Source organism: Euleptes europaea, chromosome 5 (assembly GCF_029931775.1).
Source record: "Euleptes europaea isolate rEulEur1 chromosome 5, rEulEur1.hap1, whole genome shotgun sequence".
Taxonomy (NCBI): Eukaryota; Metazoa; Chordata; class Lepidosauria; order Squamata; family Sphaerodactylidae; genus Euleptes; species Euleptes europaea.
In genome coordinates, this window is record NC_079316.1 from 1,311,988 (window position 1) to 1,335,292 (window position 23,305).

Sequence of the window (23,305 nt, forward strand, 5' to 3'; positions counted from 1 at the left end):
TTAAACAAGAACTCAAAGCAAAATACCCAGAAGCCAATAAAAACACGGGAGATCAGCGTGGACGCAGCCTGGATCTAATCATGCCCACTTTAAGCTGTTGCAATGTTGCACTCAGGACTGCCTTTGAAAACCCATTTGGAAATATCAGTGGGGGGCGCCCAGGCTGCACGGTAAACCGGGATCGACTCATCTGATCACACTTGCTGGTGCTGGAGAACTCTGCTGCGGATTTCACTTCATTTCTGGATGCAAGACCAGCTCCTACTTCTATATTTTAAAGCTTGGCGTGAACTGGGAGTCTGAAGGACCAGCCGTTCCTTCATAAAAACCACCTGTTCTGCAGGGTCCTCTGCCCAGGACCTGATCGAGGGATTCCTGTCCTCTGAACAGGGTCCTCTCTGTGGTGGCACCTCAAGCGTGGAAAACCCTCCTTTAAAACATCTGCTAGAAACAATACTGGTGCTTCTTGGGTTCCAAGTCAAAACCATTCATTTCTGCCACACATCTTGCTGAAGAGGTCAACGAGCTGTTCCTGTTGGCAGCAGAGGACAGGACTTGCAATAATGGGTATAAATTATGGGTGGAAAAAGGTAACGACTTGACATTAAGAAGAATTTTTTTACAGTGAAAGCAGTTCAGCAGGGGAGTCGGCTGCCCAGGGAGGTGGGTGTGCTCCCCCCTCACTGGCTGTCTTCAAGCAGCGGCTGGACGAACACTTGCCAGGGATGCTCAAGGCTAATCCTGCATTGAGCAGGGGGTTAGACTAGATGGCCTCTAGGGTCACTTCCAACTCTTTGAGTCTATGAAGCTTTTTCAATACTTCTTATTTCAGAGTTTTGGAGTGTGGTTTCAATTCTTTCTGTGAATTGTTTTGATTCACTGTAAACCACCTTGGACTTTCAATCAGGGAAAGGCAGGATCACAGTACTCTCAACAAAGAATAGCAATATATTAAAGGCACACCATTTTTTAAACCTTTCAACAGTACAGCAGCAGACATAAGAAACAGCCTGGAGTATCTTAAGATAATTAAAAGATCAAATGCTGGCCAAAACGGAAAGCTTTTAACTGCTTGCTTGAACGGCACAGGCTCCCAAAACTGGCAGCTGTCCCATGGCAGGGAGTTCCATAAGTATGGGGCTACTATTAATGGCAGGAGGTGTCACAACTCAGTCAGGGGGGAAGAGTATGTATTGGGGGGGGCTCTTACCGGCCTCCTGAGCCCAGGACTGGTCAAGATTTAAAGCATTTTAAAATCAAGTCTGGGAACAGCAGACTATGCGTTTTCGCCCTAAGTTACTCGAACCCCGTGCAAATAAAAGGTTATTTAATTTCCTCTTGTAATAGGGGCCAAGTTATATGATGTCATGCAGATATTTAGATAACAACTGTTATCAGTGGCTCTTATTTTCCCTTCCGGGGCAGAAAGCTCTTTCCTGGGCAGCCAAGCAGGTTTTAACTCTGAATGTAGAAATCCTTTTACACCCCAACAAGCAAAAATCCTGCAACGTTTTTGGAGGCCGGCCGGCAGGCAGGCTACTTGTGAGTTGGAGGAGACAATGACCTTCCAAGCTCTTACATGCCTGCAGCTTGCGATCCAGCGTGGTGCAGTGGTTGGAGCCTCCGACTGGGATCTGAAAGACTCAGGTTCGAATCTCCACTCTGCCACAGAGGCTCGCTGGGTGACCCAGGGCCGGAAACACACTCTCAGCCTAACCTACCTCACAAGGTTGTTGTGAGGATAAAATGGAAGAGGGCAGAATGATGCTGTAAGCTGCTTTGGGAACCATGAAGGAGAAAAATAGGGCGTACCTAAATCAATCAATCGTGCTATTAAATAAATCTAATCTAAATAAATTGATCATGCTATTATAGGACTGGGGCGGGGGGGAAGAGGCCATAGATCAGTCACCAGAACAAAAACAGGAGGAAGAAGAAAGCAAAACAAGTTCATAAACAGTTTAGCTGAGGAAAAGAAAGGATAGAAACTGCCAGCATGTTCTTCAGGGGAGTCACAGACTTGCTGGAATTTCGGTCCCCTCTTGAAACGCACTTATGACTGAGGCCGTTTGCTGCAGATAAAATGAGAAAAATGCTTTTGAATGGGGATCTCAAAGCTTCTCTCCAAGCGCTCCTCTCCAGAGTCAAATTTTTATAAATGGAAGAGAGAGAGAGAGAAAGAGAGAGAACAGTTCCTGCTTCTACATGCCTAATAAGTTTCAACTCCATACTATACTACTATCTGTTTCTGTATGATCCTGCTCTCTAATGTCTGCGTTGGTTACCATGCAATGCTTTCTTTCAGCTCTGTGTTCAGATTTCTGCAACCCAAATCCTATAGCATTTTTGTATTCCCAGCCTGTTGATTTATTTATTTTATTTATTACGACATTCAGCCTTTCCTTATGGTTCAAGGTGGCTCTACAACAACAGTTAAAAACATTTACAGTTAAAACCAAAAATAAAATAGCCCACCCCAGATCTCTTCCCCCTTAAAAGATGCCTGCCATTCAAACTCCCCCAAAAGCCCTGGCAAACAGGCGGGCCTTGCAGCATCTCCTGAAGGTCTCCAAGGAGGGGGCCCCTTTCACCTCTCCAGACAGCCCATTCCACAGAGCTGGGGCAACGACGGAAAAGGCCCCGGCTCTGGCCGATGCCAGACGGGCCGCATTAAGTGGCAGATGGCGGCCTGATGACTGTCGTTGGCGCACAGGGACATACGGAAGGAGGCGGCCCTTCCGCTACACGGGCCCCAGGTCGTGATGGGCTTTAAAGGTCATAACCAGCCACCTTTCTGGAAGCAGGTGTCGCAGTAGCAGGCGTGTGGTATACGGCATTGACTTACACTGGGTAATCTGCCCTGAGTCTCACTGAGAAGAGCAGACTATAAATACAGTTGTGTGTGTAAAGTGCCGTCAAGTCGCAGCCGACTTATGGCGACCCCTTTTTTGGGGGTTTTATGGCAGGAGACTAACAGGTGGTTTGCCAGTGCCTTCCTCTGGACAGCAACCCTGGACTTCCTTGGTGGTCTCCCATCCAAATACTAACCAGGGCTGACCCTGCTTAGCTTCTGAGATCTGACAAGATCAGGCTCGCCTGGGCCATCCAGGCCAGGGCATAAATACAGTTAAGTAAAATAAAATAAACAAAACTCCAGCTGTCAAAACCAGAGCGGGAATTAGAGGCAGGCTCCTCAGGTGAAGCAGGTGCTGAAATTTCAACCCAGCCCAGCACCCTGTTGGAAAATCTGCCCTTCCTAACGGTGTCACTTGGCTACACATTAAGAGGGGGAACTGACCAGATAGTCAGATAGATAGATGGGAAGATGTTAACAGTTGCACCTCTCCCCTCATTTCCTGCCCTTTGATGTTTAGAGCTATATTGTCAGGGACAATATCCTCTTCCCTCTCTCTTCCCTTTTACCCATCGACCAAGCAAGACCTAGGAGCCGGGTGCTCTCTGTGCCCAGGCCTTCCCACCCCAAGATGGAGTGGAAGGCAGATACCCTTTTATACCTAGAGAAATAGCAAGATAGATTAGGATAGAGAACCCTCGTTTGTCCTTTCCTATCAAATATGTATTTCAATAATAAATGTACTTTAGTTTAATTAGAGCACACGACTGATGCTCCCTTTCTTTTCACACACTCACGCACGTGTGGCTTCTGCTGATGCTAAGCTTAACGCACTCTGCTAAATACAGGAATATCTCCACGACAGATATTCTAACAGGTTATGGGCCCAGATTTAAAAGTTATGAGTTTGCCTGGATTTTGTTCCTGATTTTGTTCCTGCGTGGAGCCCGTCTTGAAGCTGCTTCCTGAACCTCGAAGGGTTACAGATTTGCTTTCTGGCCGCCGAAAGGACTGGTGGAATCCAATCGTTTCCCCACAGACGGAGGAGAAAAGGAAGCATCTCTTGGAAAGAGGAAGGGTGAGACCGAACCGATTTCTATATTTCTGGGGGATATATCCATGCCAATAAGTCACGATGACGTCCAATAAAATAGCCGAGACTCATGACCTTGTGATTTTAAGGAAAGGAAATTTTTCGGCCTGGGAAACCCGTCTGGAGTTTGCCCTTGAGTCGGAAGATTTGCTTAAATATGTAAATGAATCGAAGCCCGCAACTCCAAATGAGGATTGGAAAGCAGGCAACAGGAAAGCCAAACGAATACTTGCGGCTAGCATTGGGGATGAATTGTTATGTACCTTGAAAGGGTTAGAGACTGCAAAGGAGATGAAAGAAGGAATTATTAAATCGGTGACCAAAACGGGCTGGCCGTATAGAGTTGCATTATACAGAAAACTGATCAGCACACCCTTTAAGGAAGGGAGTGATTTTGACGCACACGTTTTTAAATTGAAAGAATTGATCTCGCAAATGGAGCTAGCAGGATCCACCCTGGACGATGCAGATAAGCTTGCATTTCTATTCATGAGTCTCCCAGACAACCTTACTGCCCTGGTTGGGCAACTCGAGTGTAAGGGTAATCTGACCCTAGAGTCAGCGGCTGACGAGATCAGCACAGAAATCGCTCGCAGGGAACTTTTGCAGGGATCGGGAAATTCCCTCTCTGAGGAGTTCGCGCATAAGGTGGCTGTAACAGATCACCGTTGTAAACCACCAAACGCCTCTCTTCATGAGAACAAAGAAAGGTCCAACCATGAGGGAAGATGGGAGGGGCCGAAGAGGGAGACAAACGGCAGGTTTAAAGGGAACAGTTTTGGCGCGAGAGCAAAGAGCCCCTCCCCTCCAATGCGATCAAGGAATCAGGCTTCTATTGTGTGCTTTGGCTGTTCAGAGGTTGGCCACAAGGTGTCTCACTGTCCACATAAACAGAGTGAATATGCAGACGACCCGGACCGCAGATATAAAGATTCAGACAGGAGGCGGTTTCATGACAAGCCCAGACATTTCAACTATTCCGTTGGGGTAACTTCTCACGAATCGTCACATTTCCTACTTGACACGGGGTCCACTACTCACCTTTGCAATATGAGACAGTTTCTCATTGACTTAGAAGAAATTTCCCCTCAGGAGGTAACTATGGGGAATGGAACAAAAGTTTTAGCCCGACAGAGGGGCACGGGAATCTTACACTGCCAACTAGAAGGTGATGAGACGTATGAATTACAATTGAAGGGTGTTTTGTATGTTCCAAACCTCACTAGTAACCTGGTCTCTTGGAGTAGACTTGCTGCTGAAGGATATGACATAAATGGAAGAGGGACCAGATGTACTATTTCACTAAATGGAAAACCATGCATGATGACAGAGGAACGGAACGGTTTGCCTGTTGTTCAAGAAGTGAAAGCTGTTGGCTCCCCTGATCTGGATGCCACCGTTCCCAAACAAGAGACTCATATGACAAAACACTGTGACAAAGCAGATAAAGTCAATCTATGGCATCGAAGGCTAGGCCACTGCAATTTCCAAACACTTCGGGAAATGGCAAAAAGGGATCTAACTCAAGATTTATATTTCTCAGATTGTGATTTTGACACTAACTGTGTGTGTTGCATTAAATCCAAAGGAGTAAACAGACCCTTTCCGAGAAGGAGTGAAAGAAGAACTACAAAGGCCCTAGAAATAATCCATTGTGATCTCTGCGGCCCTCTGGATAAAACACTAGGTAATTTCCAATACGTTGTGTCATTCATAGATGATTACTCACGGTATACTGTCTTGTATTTGCTCTCTGAGAAATCCCAGGTACTGGAAAAACTGAAGCAATACGCAGCTCTCGTGCAGAATAAGTTTAACCGGAAAATACAAGTGTTTCGCTCGGATGGAGCGGGGGAGAACACATCTAAAGCAATGGAGCAGTTCCTGGCAAATGAAGGCATTGAGCATCAACTGACAGTGGCATATAATCCAGCGCAGAATGGTGTGGCAGAACGAATGAACAGGACTCTGATTGAGATGGTAAGATCTATGCTTACTGATGCACATCTCCCACACGATTTTTGGGGGGAAGCCATAATGACAGCTGCCTACATACGGAACAGGGTGCACACAAAGGCTACGGGGAAGACACCTTTTGAGCTGTGGCATGGCCACAAACCTTCCATGCAACATCTACGTGTTTTTGGCAGCAAAGCCCATGCATATATTCCCAAAGAGAAGCGTGGGAAGCTAGATAACACCACACATGAGGGAATTTTTGTAGGCTACTCAGCCAGGAGCAAGGGTTACAGGATCTTAGACCCAGTCTCCAAGAGAATCTCAATAAGCAGAGCAGTCTACTTTGATGAAAGGGAAAGACGGCCAGCTTCAGAGGGGGTGAAGGCAGAAGTGGACAGCACATTCAGGTACCCTTGTAGCTTTGGCCCCAAAGAGGAAGACACTGAGGAACCTTTGAGGAACCAACATGAGGCAAAAACCACAGATGTTGAACCGGAGGGGGCCGCTGACTCACAGGAGCTTGATGAAGCGGAACAGGCCACACAATGTGGATTGAGGAGGTCAGAACGCACCAACCGGGGTGTCCCACCACTGAGGTTGTCCTACCTTGCAAGAACGGCGGACGACTTCGAGCCAACCTCCTGGAGTGATGTTTCCAAATTACCCCCGGAACAAGGGCAGCTGTGGAAGCAAGCTGCACGAGAGGAGATCCGCTCTCTACACAAGAACAAGACTTGGACTTTAGTTGAGTTGCCCTCCAACAGGAAGGCAATAGGGTGCAAATGGGTCTTTAAAAGGAAACGAGATGCCAATGGTGAGGTCCAGCGCTACAAAGCCAGGCTTGTGGCGAAGGGATATTCACAGAAATTTGGCACAGACTTTGACCTGACATTTGCGCCTGTGGTTAGACATACCACTATCAGGACTCTTTTGAGTGTAGGAGCAGCCAAGGACATGCATGTCAGACACATTGATGTGAAGACTGCCTTTTTGCACGGCGACTTGGAAGAAGAAATCTACATGCAGCAGCCCCCAGGGTTCGTCCAAAAGGGAGAAGAGGGACTTGTATGTAAGCTGCAGAAAAGCATCTATGGGCTAAAGCAGGCTGCCAGAGCATGGAATGCAAAGCTGAATGACATTCTGCTTCAAGCGGACTTTAAGAGAAGTGAGAATGATCAGTGCCTGTATACCAAACATGAAAAAGGTAAATGGACTTTTGTTCTCTCGTACGTTGACGATTTGATAATTGCTTTTGAAGACCCAGCTGACTACAAGACACTCGTGCATCACATAAGCAAAGAAGTAGAAGTGACAGAATTGGGACCTGCCAGTCACTACTTGGGAACACAAATCCAGAGAGAAAGTGATGGGAGTTTCCTAATCAGCCAAGAACAAAAGATTAAAGAGCTGATATCATTCCTGAGGATGGACCACGCCATCTCTTCACCAACTCCAATGGAGGTCAGTTATGTGAAACAGCTGGACAACAGTGCTCCACTACCGCCTGAAAACGTATACCGTGAAGCGCTAGGTAAGCTGCTATATATAAGCACACTAACTAGACCAGACATCAGTTCAGCGGTGGGCATATTGTGTAGGAAGGCTTCGGCTCCAACTAACAAGGACTGGAATGCAATAAAGAGGGTTGTAAGGTACTTAATTGGCACAGTGCACTACAAACTTAAGCTCCCTGCCAGTGAAAGGCCCAAACTCATAGCATACGCAGATGCAGACTGGGCTGGAAGCTTAGAGGACAGAAAATCCACCAGTGGCCACATATTTTTCTATGGAGGTGGAGCTATTAGTTGGCTAAGCAGGAAACAGGAGACTGTAGCCACATCCAGCACAGAGGCCGAGTACGTTTCCCTTGCACAAGGCTGTCAAGAGTTAACATGGCTACGCAGACTCCTGACAGACCTAGGAATGGATATTTCCGATCCTGTAGAAGTTAATGATGATAGTCAGAGCTGCATATCTTTAGCAAAACAAGAAGACACGAACAAACGAACCAAGCACATTGATGTCAAGTACCACTTGGTAAGGGAAATGCATAAAGACAAGATTATTGCGCTGAAACACTGTCCTACTGGAGAGATGACTGCAGATATCCTTACCAAGCCGCTTACCAGAGTGAGATTCGAAGATCTCAGAAGAAAAATGAACTTGATAGAGTGAGTCAAGTTACACCGAGAGGGGGTGTTGGAAAATCTGCCCTTCCTAACGGTGTCACTTGGCTACACATTAAGAGGGGGAACTGACCAGATAGTCAGATAGATAGATGGGAAGATGTTAACAGTTGCACCTCTCCCCTCATTTCCTGCCCTTTGATGTTTAGAGCTATATTGTCAGGGACAATATCCTCTTCCCTCTCTCTTCCCTTTTACCCATCGACCAAGCAAGACCTAGGAGCCGGGTGCTCTCTGTGCCCAGGCCTTCCCACCCCAAGATGGAGTGGAAGGCAGATACCCTTTTATACCTAGAGAAATAGCAAGATAGATTAGGATAGAGAACCCTCGTTTGTCCTTTCCTATCAAATATGTATTTCAATAATAAATGTACTTTAGTTTAATTAGAGCACACGACTGATGCTCCCTTTCTTTTCACACACTCACGCACGTGTGGCTTCTGCTGATGCTAAGCTTAACGCACTCTGCTAAATACAGGAATATCTCCACGACAGATATTCTAACAACCCCACTGGGGCGGGGGCTGCTCGCAAGCCCCCCTCGTGTCTCCTCCCCCCCGCCATGGTCTCAGGGCAGAGGTCTCGGCTTTCCCAACCAGGAGAACAGAACAGGGTCGACCCCGAGAGGCCTTTGGCCTCCCCACTGAGCTAAAGCCCCTCCCAAAGACCTCTGCGTAGGTCCTGCTCCCTTTGGTCCTGATCCCCCCATGCACCGTCAACGTGTCTATGCCCTCTTGTTCACTCTCAAATAGCAGTTCGCTCTGCACTTTGCAAAATGCTGAAAATTCAACCTGGGGCCACGTCCAGGTTCAAGCGCAGTCTCAGCAGACCCACGGGGGTGACCCTGGTCAGGAAGAATTTCAACAGAAAATAATGCTGCACTGAGAGGTTGACAGAGAAACACCCCCCCCCCCAATAAGGGCTTCTGGGGCCGGCACAAAGGGAGTCTGCCCCTCCTCTCAGGCAGACAAATGAATAGGCCAGCTCTGAATGGAAGGAAGCAGCCGCCAACCGACCACCTGGCCTCCCTGCCCCACGGAGGATGACTCAAGCGCCCTTTGCCCCACACAAACAAACAGGGAGGCAGGGAGGGAACCGGCTGCAGCTGGCGCCAGGGGGGTTGCCCTGGTGATGGACACCAGTTTTCTCCTTGGCCCTTTGTCTGGCGACGGCCGCTCAACCTTAGCCGAGCTGAGGGGGGGGCGGGCTGCGGGGTCTTGCAGGGGCTTTCATGCAGCTTCTGGCTTTAAATCCACGAAAACCCCTTTCTCGTTCTTTGCAAGTGAAAGCCACTTGAGTGAGCCCTGCCGATCAACCAGAAGAGCAGAAGACACTTTTCTGCACTCCCACGGGCTCAAAAGGCCCTGGATTGTGAGGGGGTGGGGGTGGGAGTTCCCAGCTTGATTCAGAGTTAAGAATTCACACAAAGCCTCACCCCCCAAGAGGTTCTGCCAGTTTTATCAAAACTGTTCGACTTCCCTCAAAAATTCAGTAGCTACTCTTGCCACAACCCATCAGCTGCTTGCAGGAACTGGCTTTACACAGTCTTGCAACTGTTGGATTGTGCCCGTCCCAGAAGGAGCAGAATGCTGGTAGCTCCAACACCAGGACCATGTCCTCCTGATCCTTGGGGGCGGGAAAGGGCTGTGACTGACCCGACCCTCTGGACAACAGTGAAATCAAAGAAGATGAAGAAGAGTTGGTTTTTATACATCGCTTTTCTCTACCGGTTTACACTCTCCTTCCCTTCCTCTCCCCACAACAGATACCCTGTGAGGTAGGTGGGGCTGAGAGAGCGTGACTGGCCCAAGGTCACCCAGCTGGCTTCGTGGGTAGGAGTGGGGAAACCAATCCAGTTCACCAGATTAGAGCCCACCACTCTTAACCAATACACCACGCTGGCTCTTAAATAGACCAACATATGGGGGGGATCAAGCCCCCACCCTGCAGTCAACCTGGAGATTTTGTCCTTAGATTTCACTCGGGCTCATTCAAGCCAGGGCTGACCAGATGGGCTGAGAGCTTTCAGGAGCAGCAGTGAAGCGGCAGTCGATCCCTATAGAATCAGAGTTGGTTCTGGTCCGACCTTCTGGGGCAACAGAAAACAACATGCCCTAGAGGGGGCACGCTGGGATCGCTTGCAAAACTGCAGAAGCCGGGCACGATCCCTCCCCAGTATCTTCTGCACCATCACAAGCCATCCTGGAGCATCTTGCTCAGACGGTGTGACAAAGTCGTTTAGAGTGGCGTCAGCAAGGGGTCATCTGGGAGAGGAAAAATTTCGGGATGCATTCTGCAAATCCATTCTGCAACAGGGCCCAACAGCAGAGCTCCTGCATTAGCATCAGGAGAACTCAGGATCCATCCCTGGCACCTCTAGTGTAAAGGGCTTTAAGTGCTGGGAAAGTTTCAGGTCTGCAGTAGGAGAGCAAAATTTGAGTCCAGGAGCACCCAGAAGACCAACAAGATTTCCAGAGTATAAGGAGCCTAAGTTTTATTGTACATGATGAACGAAGCTTCGACTCTCAAAAGCTCAGATCCTGGAAATATTGCAGGTAACTAATGTGCTGCTAGACTCAAATCAGTGCTGGGAAAGAGTCCTATTGGAGGGGATGCTACATGCTGAACTTGGTATAAAGCAGCTTCCCTTGCGCACTCACAACCGTGTTTCTTACCCAAGACGATTTTCTGCTAAGCTGCACATTTTCCCAACATGGAAAAGTCCCCTCAGCTTCCCCCCACACCCCAGATTCCAGCCTAGCAAGCCGACACTTTCCCAGACTTTCCCTACAGCTCAGCAACAGCTTGAGGAGACGACATCAGGCGAGAACGTCATCAAAGGGAATTTGGGGCCCTTTTGTAGGGGAGGGGGCGGTTGCGAGGGTAAAATCAAGGAGCCGTCCAAGCTTTGTGGAAGTCTCCTGGGGGCTCTGCAGCCCCCCTCTTCAGAGGACACAACAAGGGGACCATTGAGATGGACAATAGCACCCACGCCTCCCCATTCCAATGTCTCCCCCCCCCTTCTCTCTTCGGCCTTGCGTGAAAGAAAGAGACACGGTTAAGACTTGCAGCTTCCTTTGTTAGAGCCGGGCAGGGCAAAGCCAAATTGCACTCAACACAAAATGCAGTTTGCACAGCCCGTGAAATGTTGAGTAACTGTGTTTTTTAAAAGCATGCTTTTTATAATGGCCAGCAAAATAAACAAGATAATTAATATTCAGAAACAGAGAAGCATCTCCGCCCCGAATGCCAGTGGGAGGTCTTCGTAGGAACACTCGAGGCAACCTCCTACTGAGTCAGACCACACTGGTGTATCAAAGTCAGTACTGTCTACTCTGACTGGCAGCTGCTCTCCAGGGCCGCAGGAAGAGTCCACCTTCCAGTCCACCTTCTGCCTGGTCCTTTTTAACTGGAGATGATGGGGACTGAACCTGTTTTCATTGGATGTCCCACTGTGTAGGCCATACTGACTCTCTGTGCACACATGAGCACATGAAGCTGCCTTATACTGAATCAGACCCCCCTGGGTCCATCAAAGTCAGTATTGTCTACTCAGACTGGCAGCGGCTCTCCAGGGTCTCAGGTAGGGGTCTTTCCCATCACCTACCTGCCTAGTCCCTTTAATTGGAGATGCTGGGGATTGAACCTGGGACCTTCTGCATGCCAAGCAGGGGCTCTGCCACTGAGCCCCAGCCCCTCCCCTGTGTAATCCGCCTCGAGTCCCAGCAAGAAAGATAGACTATAAAGAACATAAATAAATACATAAAATGGCCCAAGGATAAATTGAGCAGAGCAGACACGGCTGTGTTGGTGGCGCTGAGGGGCCCGCTCGGCTCAGACCTGGTTAGAGGAGACAACGGCACGTGTAGTTCCAGTGGCATGCTGCCCTTGCTACTGACAGGGCCCACGCCAAGTGGCCCCTGGGGTTCAGCCCACTCCTGCCCACCAGCAGCCCTCCAGGAGCCTTTCTGCTTACAAGGGCCCCCCAACGAAGTACAACGAGTCCCCCAAAACTTTTTGCCTCGCACCACTGTGGCGTCACTGTGGGGAGCACAACACCTTCTTCCAAAATGGTGCACTTTTGTGCTCCTAAGGAAAGGGGCCTCTTCCTCGCCTAGCACAGGGGAGAAGCACGCAGAAATCCCAGAGGGATCTGTGCATTTCCCCACTACCAAAAGGAGCCGCCAGCAGCTGATGATGTATGGAAACACACTTCTCCAAAGCCCTCAGTTTGTCCAAATTAAGCAGCCCCCATCCAATACATTGTCTCCTCCCAATTTATAGTACGCACAATGAATTTCCTGCATTGTGCAGGGGGTTGGACTAGACGACCTTGGTGCTCCCTTCCAACTCTAAGATTCTTCCTAAATACAGTGGATTGATTGATAGGTTGCAATAACAAGGCTCTTGTTTTAGAAAATGTACACGGGGCCTCTTGTCCAACAGAGGCCGAGGGACAACCAAGCAAGGCCTTGGTTCGATGAACTGAAACCAAACCTTCCTAGTGCTTTCTAGAGGGCCCTGGCTCACAAAAGCTTCTGCCAGCACCCTGGTTTTAGCCTTTGACGTGCTGCAGGAATCTCTACTGTTCTATTACTTTTGAATCTCCAAAGTACTTCATGCACAAATGTTCGCCTCTCAACAAACCCACCACCAGCTCCCAGCCCACTGTGAGAGCAGCTGCCCCCATGGCTGCCTCTCCAGGTTCAAATGGCAGGATTGGGCCCTGCAGGCAGGAACTGCTCTGGTGTGGGAGTGGGCATTGCCCTCCACCCTCGCCCACTGCCAACTGGGCAGCAGCAGCCTACCCGTTGTACCTGGGAGAAGGAAGGGCAGACAGAGCAGCCCACGCAGGAGGCAGCATGCCCAGCGGGCACAGAAGAGGGCCCCAGCAAGATGGCATGATGCCAAGGGTGCCCCAAACCTGGAGCCAATCCGGCGCCAACTCTGGAGGCTGCACGCTCCATCTCAACCCAGGCCTGTCTGGGCTCGAGATGCACAAAACCAGGTGGTGCTGTTGAGAGAATGAATTCTGTTCATGCAGCAGCTCTTTTAGACTAGTACTGGGAGTGTCAAAAGTCGGGTGCCAGCAACCCACACATCTGAAGGGCCGGCAGGAGAACAGAACAGCCACTCGGAGAGGAAGCTACAATCCCTTTCTTAGCCTTGGGAACCTGTCGCAACTCCAAAGGTTTCTCTGTTCTGAAACCTGGAGACCCCTCCCACACCGGAGCCCACCCAAACAAAAACGTACTGTATACTGGAGGCCAAACTGGCTAACGAACAACACGGAAAACCCAGCTCCAAGAAAGGAAAAGCAGCCCGATTCTGGGAACAAAAACCATTCGTGTCTCAAAAGGCTGAACGATATTTTTCCTTAATGATCTAATTTTGCTCCTTCGCCCAGGCATTACAAATTTGGACATCTGTGCATTTGCATACTTCCCCCTGCTCCCCTCCCTGCCTTAATTTCCTTCTGTAAACATTTTTAAAATAGAACTTTGTTTAAAAAAAGTTGAAACAGATTCCTTCCCACTCGGAGGGCCCCGGAGAGACAGTCACTGTCTGCCGTTTATTCGATTACCAGTCAGAGCTGAGAATGAAAGAGACGAGCAGATTGACTCTTCCTCTGCAGCGGGACACAAAAGCTTCGGGACGATTCACACATTTCATTTTTCAAATGTTACCGGTAATTGTTTGGGGGCTTCCTGGAGGCCCCTGGTTGGCCATGGTGTGAACCGACTGCTGGACTTGATGGACCTGGGTCTGATCCAGCAGGGCCCTTCTGATGTTCAAAAAAGGGACCCCTAGAGTTGCAAAGTGTGACGGCACCACCACAGCGGCTGGTCAGGTGAGGTCATTGCCTGGGAATCCCGAGAGGGTCGGCCTCGGACAAATCTGCTTCAAATGTGTGCAGCGCCCTTTTTGCGGCTGAACCCCCCCCCCCATAACTCTGCAATTATTCTGGCCCAGAGACACACTTCTCACCGCCCACAGGATCGTGTCCACACGTGCCCCCTGCCTGCCACCCTTCCCAGCTGCGGGCATTCACCTGTCAAACGCAGAAAGGCGGCGGGGGGTCCTGCTTGGGCCCTGGGCGCGCCGAAGGCTCGCGTGAACCGGGGCGGGGGCAGACAAAAGAGCCCCTCGTGCGTGGGCCAGGCAGCCCGGCTCCCTCCCCGACGCCAAACCACGGGGAATCCTCGCCCCAGGCTTGGGGGGGGGGGCAATCTCTGGTGCCCAGTTGCCAACTCAAGGTAGGGAAACTCCTGGAGGTTGGGGGCGGGGTTTGGGGGAAAGCGAGACCTCCGCGGGTACGATGCCACGGAGCCCCCCCCCCCTCCAAAGCAGCCCTCTCCTCCGGGGAAGGGCTTCCTCCGGGCGGGAGGTCTCCGCGACACGCCTGGGGAGCAGGGAGGGCAAGGGGCACGGACACCCCCCCGGCTGCCAGCCTGCGGGCTCCCTCGACGGCCAGCCGGCGGCTTCCTGGACGGCGGCCCCGCCTGCGCTGGCGGCCGGGCGCGCTGCCCATCCTTGGGCAGAGTAGGGGGCCCCGATCCCCGGCTGGCCCCCCCTCCAGGGGCTCCCGCGCCGGCCGCCTTACCCTCCTTGACGCCGGGCAGCTTGGACTGGTCGATGCCCAGCTCGGCCATGGCGCCGCCGACGCCCAGCGCAGCGCAGCGCCCAGCCCCGAACCGGGCAGGCAGGCAGGCAGGCAGGCAGGCAGGCAGGCAGGCGCCGCTCCGGAGCAGCTCCGCGCGCGCCCAGGCGGCTGCGGGCGGGTCTCCTCGCGAGTCAGCCCCCCTCCCCACCCACCGCCCGACCCTCCTCCTCCTCCTCCTCCTCCTCCGCCCACAAAGGTGAGCTGGAGAGAGGTGGGCGCAGCATCCGCAGCATTCTGGGGATTGTAGTTTGGGCGCGCCTCCCAGCCTTTCTTTCCCCCCCCCTCCCCCCACGCGGCACCTGCCCTGGGCTGCCCCCCGGCTCGGGAGCGGGTCCCCCGGGCTGCGATGGGTCCGACTCCCCGGCGGGCTGGCCGCAAACGAGCGCGCCTCGTCTGGAGGGCTGCCTCCGCGCTTGGTTTTTGACATGGGGCGAAGGCGCGCGGCCGCTGGAGCCGCCTTTCTTCCCTGTTCCAGCCAGGATCCAGCCAGGATCGAACGCACGGACGTTCTTCGAACGTTCGAAGAACGTTCGAAGAACGTTCGTGCGTTCGATCCTGGCTGGAACGTTCGAAGAACGTTCGTGCGTTCGATCCTGGCTGGAACGTTCGAAGAACGTTCGTGCGTTCGATCCTGGCTGGAACGTTCGAAGAACGTTCGTGCGTTCGATCCTGGCTGGATCCTGGCTGGAACAGGGAAGAAAGGCGGCTCCAGCGGCCGCGCGCCTTCGCCCATTCAGTTCATGAATCCCCCACCTTTCACCCCTAAGGGGGAGACAAAGCGGTTTGCATCATGACCCTGAGACAGCAAGGTAGACTTCCCCTGCCTATGGAAGATCCACCGATTTAGCAATTGGTAGTAATCTCTTTTCCTTTCTGTAAATGTATTGAAATGTATTAGGACAGCGAGGGAATAGCTTGTTGCTGGACAGGATATCCCTCTGTGTGTCTGTGTGCTAGTAACTGGGGCAAGAGTCACGGAGGGTGACAGTAAACCATCACAAGAACTGGGCGAAACTGTTACTCTACTGCCGCCTCGATGTCTGTAGTGCTATCAGCTTCACCCTGAATGTTGATGGGTTGTCACATCTTGAATTTGGATAAATATCTCTCCCTCAGTACGATCGGGGCTCAGCGATTTCTGCCCATTAGGGCCTCTGAGTCAGCCGCTGCAAATAAACTGTGTTCTTGAAATAACGATCTCAGGTCTCTCTTTTCCCCTTCGAACCCCCGTTTACCACATCAATCCCTTCCTCCATTTCATCCTCACAACAACCCTGTGAGGTCGGCGAGGCTGAGAGGGCGGCTGGCCCAAGGTCACCCAGCCAGCCAGCTTCCGTGACACAAGTGGGGATTCGAACCTGGGTCTCACGGGTCCTAGTCCCATGCTCCACCACACTGGTTCCTGAATGTTGTTGAGGAAATTGTGGAGGGGGGGGGCATCAGTAACGAGTGCCCTACCTGTTCTTTGCAGTCGTTCAAGCTAAGTTTCCACCAACTGGATGGGGGTGGGGGGAATGTGCTGCCCATTTAAAAGAGGTCCAAAATGCAGGAATTCTCAGCGGGGGGGGGGGGGGTTTGCATAGCGTGCAGCGGGACATCAACTGACAGTTGTCGCAGAGCAAACGTAGTAAAAGGGCCGTTTTAAAAGATGACAACCCTTGCTTTTGTAGTTGTGCCAATGCAAAAGCCATTTTGTGTCGGAAGAAAAACTCCTAGTTATGGATGGGCCTTACGGCATTACTAATCACGATCCAGCTCCCTTTTGTAAATCTAGTCAATTATCCAAATTATTTCCAACAATCGGTGGCCACCTGTAACCTTCCAATCTGACCACTGCATCCTGGTTTCATTTTCCCAGGCAAAGCCCATGAGCGGGAGATATGTGACTGGCAGGGACGTTATCCCACCGAAAGAGTCCTCCCCACCAAACAGCATTCTGCTGAGCAGCTTTTTTGTGCTCTGCTTTTCCACTGTGATTCAAGGGCTCTGGGAGTTGTCTGAGTTGAACCCAGAGCAGCCCCACAATTTCCCCCCTCCTGCTCCAATCCCACTGCAAGTCCAGCCTGACTGCATTCCTTTCATAAAGCTTCTGGAGCTGGAGGCAACCGGGCCCATGACCAAGCTGGATGAGTGTGAACACTTGCCGCAGCGCGCATGAGGAAGATCTGATCAGCGGGACTGTGAGGTTTTCTTTTCCCTCCCCACTTAACCCCCCCCCTTTTTTTGCTACTGTTATTTGGTGTTCAGTATGGTTTGTGTTGTGTTATTCGATTACTTGCTGGGTGTGCAATTCAAATATTTTATCTGAGTGGGAGTGTTTCTGCCTGTTCCACTCGCAGGGACTGAGCGGCACGCACGCACCTCCTCTTTGTCAATAAATAACTTGTGCCAGCCACACGATTATCGAACGATCTCCCTAGAGAGGTGCACCCGGCCCCCTCACGTTCAATCTGGAGGAGGCAGCGGAAGACGTATTTAGGGCTGCGTTTGACTCATTTCATTTTTATTTTTTTTGCCCCCCCCCCCCCGGTTTGAGATTTTAAATCATGGTCTTTGTGTGTGTGTGTGTGTGTGTGTTTGTTTGTTTGCAATCATTGTTTTATTTACATTGTAAGCCGCCTTGAGTTCTGCAAGGTAGAAAGGTTGCTAAAAATATTTTAAATAAATAAAATGTGTGTCTGTGTGTGTCGACCAAACTAGCCCAAATGTGTTGTGTTCAGTACTGTGTTCAAACCTCTTAGATGGTTGTCTAGTTTGCCTCTGTGCCATTTGCTTTAATGCACACGCCCCAAAACTGCCTTTCCACCAAAAGTTCCAGTGTGCGTTTTACACCAAACTTATCCACCGAGCAATGAAGAAGAGAGCGAGAGAGTTATTACCTGGTGAGAGGATTCACCAGCGTCTGCCATCTGTGTCTTTGGAGCGCTTTAAAGCAGGGTAATTAAGCAGCCCCATGGTGCAGAGTGGTAAAGCTGCAGTACTGCAGTTCAAGCTCTGCTCACCATCTGAGTTCGATCCCGGCGGAAGTTGGTTTCAGGTAGCCGGCTCAAGGTTGACTCAGCCTTCCATCCTTCTGAGGTCGGTCAAATTAGTCCCCAGCTTGCTGGGGGTAAAGGGAAGATGACTGGGGGAGGCAATGGCAAACCACCCCGTAAACAAAGTCTGCCTAGTAAATGTCTTCGGAATGTGACGTCACCCCATAGGTCAGGAATGACCCAGTGCTTGCACAGGGGACCTTTACCTTTACTAATCAGCAGCACATCTGCTTCTATCTACAGCATGGCAGCGCCTGTGTCTTCCAGTTGGTGCAAGCAAAGCATATGCCTCTCATAAGAACATAAGAAAGGCCCTGCTGGATCAGACCCAGGCCCATCAAGTCCAGCAGTCTGTTCACACAGTGGCCAACCAGGTGCCTCCAAGAAGCCTCCAAACAAGACGACTGCAGCAGCAGCACCAGCCTGCCTGTGTTCCACAGCACCTAATGTAATGGGCCTGCTGCTCTGATCCTGGAGAGAACAGGTATCCATCATGACTAGTATCCATTTTGACTAGTAGCCATGAATAGCCCTCTCCTCCATGAACATGTCCACTCTCCTCAGGGCTAATGTTTTTCCCACACATGGATAGTTTCCCCACTATTGTGGCAATGGGGCTTCCACATGGTTGGATTCCATGTAGTTCCCTTCCCCAGTCCCCCAGCAGTGGCCTCCCCCTCGTGCAGCCCCTGGATTTTTTCCATTTAAAAACAACAACCCTAGGCAGTGGGAAATCATTATATTGATACAGCATTATAAAGAAGAAGAAGAGTTGGTTTTTATAAGCCGACTTTCTCTACCACTTAAGGGAGACTCAAACCAGCTTACAATCGCCTTCCCTTCCCCTCCCCACCACAGACACCCTGCGAGGTAGGTGAGGCTGAGAGAGCTCAAAGAGAGCTGTGACTAGCCCAAGTTGGCTCCATGTGTAGGAGTGGGGAAACCAACCCAGTTCACCAGATTAGCCTCCGCTGCCCATGTGGGGGAGTGGGGAATCGAACCTGGTTCTCCAGATCAGAGTCCACTGCTCCAAACCACCGCTCTTAACCACTACACCATGCTGGTTCTCTGTAACAAATCCTCCACATTCCCAACTTTAATTAAAAATAAAAGTAAGTTTCTAGTCCTTTACATTGAAGAGATATGCTTTCCCCCTTATAAGTGCTAGAGAATTTTCTTTAAAACAATGAAAGCTGGGAATTCAGAGACCCCTGTTGCATATCTGTTGTTATAATGCTGTATCTGTCGATGATGGGTGTTGCTCGAGTGCTGCAATAACACAAGTTTATCTGGTGGAACGAAATCGTCAGATCCCAGCTGTGCTTCTGGAAAGGGATGGCGTGACTGTTTTTAGTGAGATGCATCACTGGGGAAAGCGCAGAGCACACATCCTCTGGGTTGCCGCGTTTTCTCCGATGGAAGATCTTGCTGTAGAAGAAGAGACGAAGAGTTGGTTTTTATATGCTGACTTTCTCCACCTTTTTAAAGGAGAATCAAACTGTCTTACAATCTCCTTCCCTTCCTCTCCCCACAACAGGCACCTTGTGAGGCAGGTGGGGCTGAGAGAGTTCGGAGAGAACTGTGACTGGCCTGAGGTCACCCAGCTGGCTTCGTGTGGAGGAGTGGGGAATTGAACCTGGTTCACCAGATTAGAATCCGCCGCTCCTAACCACTACACCATGCTGGCTCTCAGAGGCCAGCGGTCATAAACCCAAACTGGCAGGATGCAGCCAGCAGGCCTCCAATCCAGAACTGGGAAGGTGTTTGCTCACTGGTTGTGGCTGGGGAAAGGGAGGGTGAGCCAGCCTGCAGCTGTCATTGTTCTGGAGAAAAGGAGGGCTGTCCCCTGTGATCCCAGAAATGGTTACGGCCAACTTTGTGTCCCTTTGTCTGTCATTTATTTATTGACTTTATTTATTGCCTTTCTCGCTGTGTTCAGCCTTCCTTGTCTTTATTCATTGACTTCATTGATAGCTTGACTTTCTCGCCAAGTCGCGAGGTGGATTGCAGGGTCGCCTTTGCCCGCCGCTGGCCATAATTCAGGCCTGGGGAGGCAGCGGCTGACCCATCCCACTGGCCAAGGAGGGGAAAGGGATTCCAAGCAGCATACAGCCCAGGCTAGCCCAATCTCATCAGATCTTGGAAGCTAAGCTGGGTGGGTTCTGGTTAGCATTTCAATCTCGTCAGATCTTGGAAGCTTAACCGAGTCAGCCCCAGCTAGTACTTAGGGAGAGGTCACCAAGGAAGTCCAGGGTTTCTCTGCAGAGGCAGGACATGGCAAACCATCTCCCAATGTCTCTTGCCTTGATCTGGATGGCCCAGGCCAGCCCCAGCTCATCGGGAGGTCTGCCCACACACCAACTCAGCACTGCGTTTGCACCCCTGTCTTTCCTCAGATGCACCAGATGACCCTGCAGATGTTTTCTTTCTTGTTTTGGAAGAAGAAGAAACTTTTCACAGCTAAACAGTTATAATGTGCCCTAAAAGTCATTAGCTCCAACACTAACAACACCCCAGAGAAGACCCCCCCCCTCTCTACAATGGCCTCTGGAAAGCCAGCGTGGTGTAGTGGTTAAGAGCAGTGGTTTGGAGCGGTGGACTCTAATCTGGTGAATTGGATCTGTTTCCCCACTCCTCCACATGAAGCTAGCTGGGTGACCTTGGGCCAGTCACACACTCTCAACCCCACCTACCTCACGGGGTTGGGAGGGGAAGGGAAGGCGATGGTAAGCTGGTTTGAGTCTCACTTAAGTGGTAGACAAAGTCGGCATATAAAAGACAGCTCTTCTATTTCTTCTTCTTCTTCCTCATCCACAAAGAGCCCCTTGCCTCTGCCTCATGTCAGCTGGCATGAGAAAGAGATTCTTGAGCCCTGGCAGTTTCCAGGGCAGGCGTAGCATGGGCCACCCACTGGCACAAAACACATCCCCAGAGCAATGCCTCCGGCCTAGGAGCTGTCCTGTGTGGCTGTTCCCAAAGAACCAGTCTGGATGAACTGAGCCAGAGCAGAACAGTTCCAAGATCCGAGGCATCTCCCTCTGCCCAGGAGTCCCCTCTGAGGCTTCGCTGTCCTCCTCACCCCATCATAAGCGAAGCAAAGGTGGCGATTATGTGGTTTGCAAAATGACAGGGGACCGGTCCTTATGGTTTTCCAGGCTGCGCTTAGCAATCTGAGGATAGCAGTAGTAGAAAAGGGCCAGAGTCCAGTAGCACCTTAAAGACTAACAAAAATATTTTCTGGCAGGGTATGAGCTTTCGTGAGCCACAGCTCACTTCTTCAGATACCTGAGGATAGCAGGTTAATTCTCCAGGGCTTTTGCTGGGACTTGCATGCCTGATGGTTGCATCCACCGGCCAGAACGGGGACAGGATGGAGCAAAAGCCGGAGTGTTTTGCAGGAATCGACACCTTCCCACCCGCAGACGTCATCCAGAACTCCTCAAGAAAATTCCGCTGCCTCCGGCTTGACAGAGATTGCTTCAAAGTCCCTGTGCTCATTCCCTCTCTTGGGAGGGGAGGAAGGGCTTTACATTCTTTCATATTTCCCATTTGCCCCAAAGGGAGGTGAGTTGCAGCGTTGCCAACCCCCAGGCAGGGCCTGGAGATCCCCCGGAATTACAACTGATCTCCAGTCTACAGAGATCAGTTCCCCTGGAGGAAATGGCTGATTTGGAGGGTGGGGCTCTATGGCATTATATTCCGATGGAGTCCCACCCCTTCTCAAAGTCTGACTTCCCCAGGCTCCACCCCCACCCCCAAATCTCCAGGAATTTTTCAGTCTGGCATTGGCAACCCTACTGGGGACTATCAGAAGTGCCGCTCCATTCCTGGTTTTGGGTTGGGCCCGGCTCTGCCTTGGAAGAGACTCCTTGGCTGGAGAATAGACAGGTTGGGTCATTCCAAGCACCTTTTGGCGCGTTCTCTGCCTGAGTCCGTTCTACATTTTTCGGCTGAAACAGCAGCTCATTTTCCTGCTGCTTCCATTGGATCTGATTTTAGGAAGCTCAGTTATTAAAAAGTCCAGAAAGGAAGTGTGGCTTGAAAGAGGCTTGACAGAAGCTTAGAAAGCTGCCGGGTTTAATGGCTTAATCGGTGTGAGTAATCGGCTAAAGCCTTTCTCCCAGATTAAGGTCCTCCTCCTTCCCAGATCGGGGTGTCGCCATTTGTACTGATCCATGCTTTTTGCAGGACTGAAGTGTTTGGGGTAAGGAAAAATCCTTACATTTGCAAAGAGACATCCTGGGATTTCCAGATGAAGGCATTTTAATGCTCCGTCAAATGCATCTCTCCTATTGCATTTTGCATTAAAATCTTTCTTTCTTTCTTTCTTTCTTTCTTTCTTTCTTTCTTTCTTTCTTTCTTTCTTTCTTTCTTTCTTTCTTTCTTTCTTTCTTTCTTTCTTTCTTTCTTTCTTTCCTTCCTTCCTTCCTTCCTTCCTTCCTTCCTTCCTTCCTTCCTTCCTTCCTTCTTTCCTTCTTTCCTTCTTTCCTTCTTTCCTTCTTTCCTTCTTTCCTTCTTTCCTTCTTTCCTTCCTTCCTTCCTTCCTTCCTTCCTTCCTTCCTATCTTGTTTCCTTCCTGTGCCCCCCCCCATCCTACAGGTAGAAAGGTAGCTAAATGTTTTGTTTGTAAATAGCCAAGGAACAAAGAAGCATAAACAGCCACACAAAATGCACACATGCAGTTCTTATTGGGAAACTGAAATTTACAAAAAAATACCCCACAAAAAGGGAATATGACACACTAATAAGCAACAATGTTCACATACAAGGGAGAACAAAGACTCCCCCACCGTTGCACAAGATTACAGTGATACAAAAATCCACAGTTGCAAAGGATGCATAGAAGTGTAATGAAGAAAGTAATGTGTTAGGTTTTCGGTCACTTCTCTGCTTTCTTCATATTCACTTCCCTCTGTGGCCCCCTAGTTTCGTGCCGTGGCCCCCCGTTTAAGCAATTTTCACCTGTTTGATCCTCTCCTCATAACTAGGATTCTGGTCTGGAGATACCATCAGCACAGCCCTGCTGATCACATTCGTGGCTCTAACAACGGTCGACCTTGGGAAGGTTCATAAGCCAGGCAGGATGGAGACAGCTCTCCCCAGATGCTCATTCCATCCCTACATCTGGTACACAGAGGGATGGGGCCAATTCACATCCTATCTGAAATGGATCTGAGTCCACTCGTGGATAGGTCCCTCTTCACCATTGGCGGGAGGTTTTCCAGGTGGAGCCTGAAAAGGGCGGGGCTTGTGAAGGGGAGGGACTTCAATGCCATAGAGTCCAATTGCCAAAGAGGCCATTTTCTCCAGGTTAACTGATCTCGATTGGCTGTAGATCAGTTGTAATAGCAGGAGATCTCCTGCTACTACCTGGAGGCTGGCAATCCTACTTGTGGACTACCAGAAGGTATATTTCATTTCAGCTTTGCTTTGAATGCTCAACCCTGGCAAAGGGCCTCATGCTTGGAAGCTCACGTCCAAGCATTTTGAGGGCAAAATGCATTCATTTCCCTTT

The 23,305-nt window shown here is 50.5% G+C and overlaps 1 protein-coding gene across 1 annotated transcript in view; it reads right to left on the reverse strand.

Moving 5' to 3' along the window:
• The window catches only part of CCDC50 (coiled-coil domain containing 50), a 40,856-nt gene extending 26,103 nt beyond the window's left edge, over nt 1-14,753 (reverse strand). Inside the window, exon 1 of the mRNA XM_056849881.1 lies at nt 14,696-14,753. Coding sequence (XP_056705859.1) covers nt 14,696-14,744 — 49 coding nt within the window. The 5' untranslated portion in view covers nt 14,745-14,753. The remainder of the gene's footprint in view (nt 1-14,695) is intronic.
• Nucleotides 14,754-23,305: the final 8,552 nt, after the last annotated feature.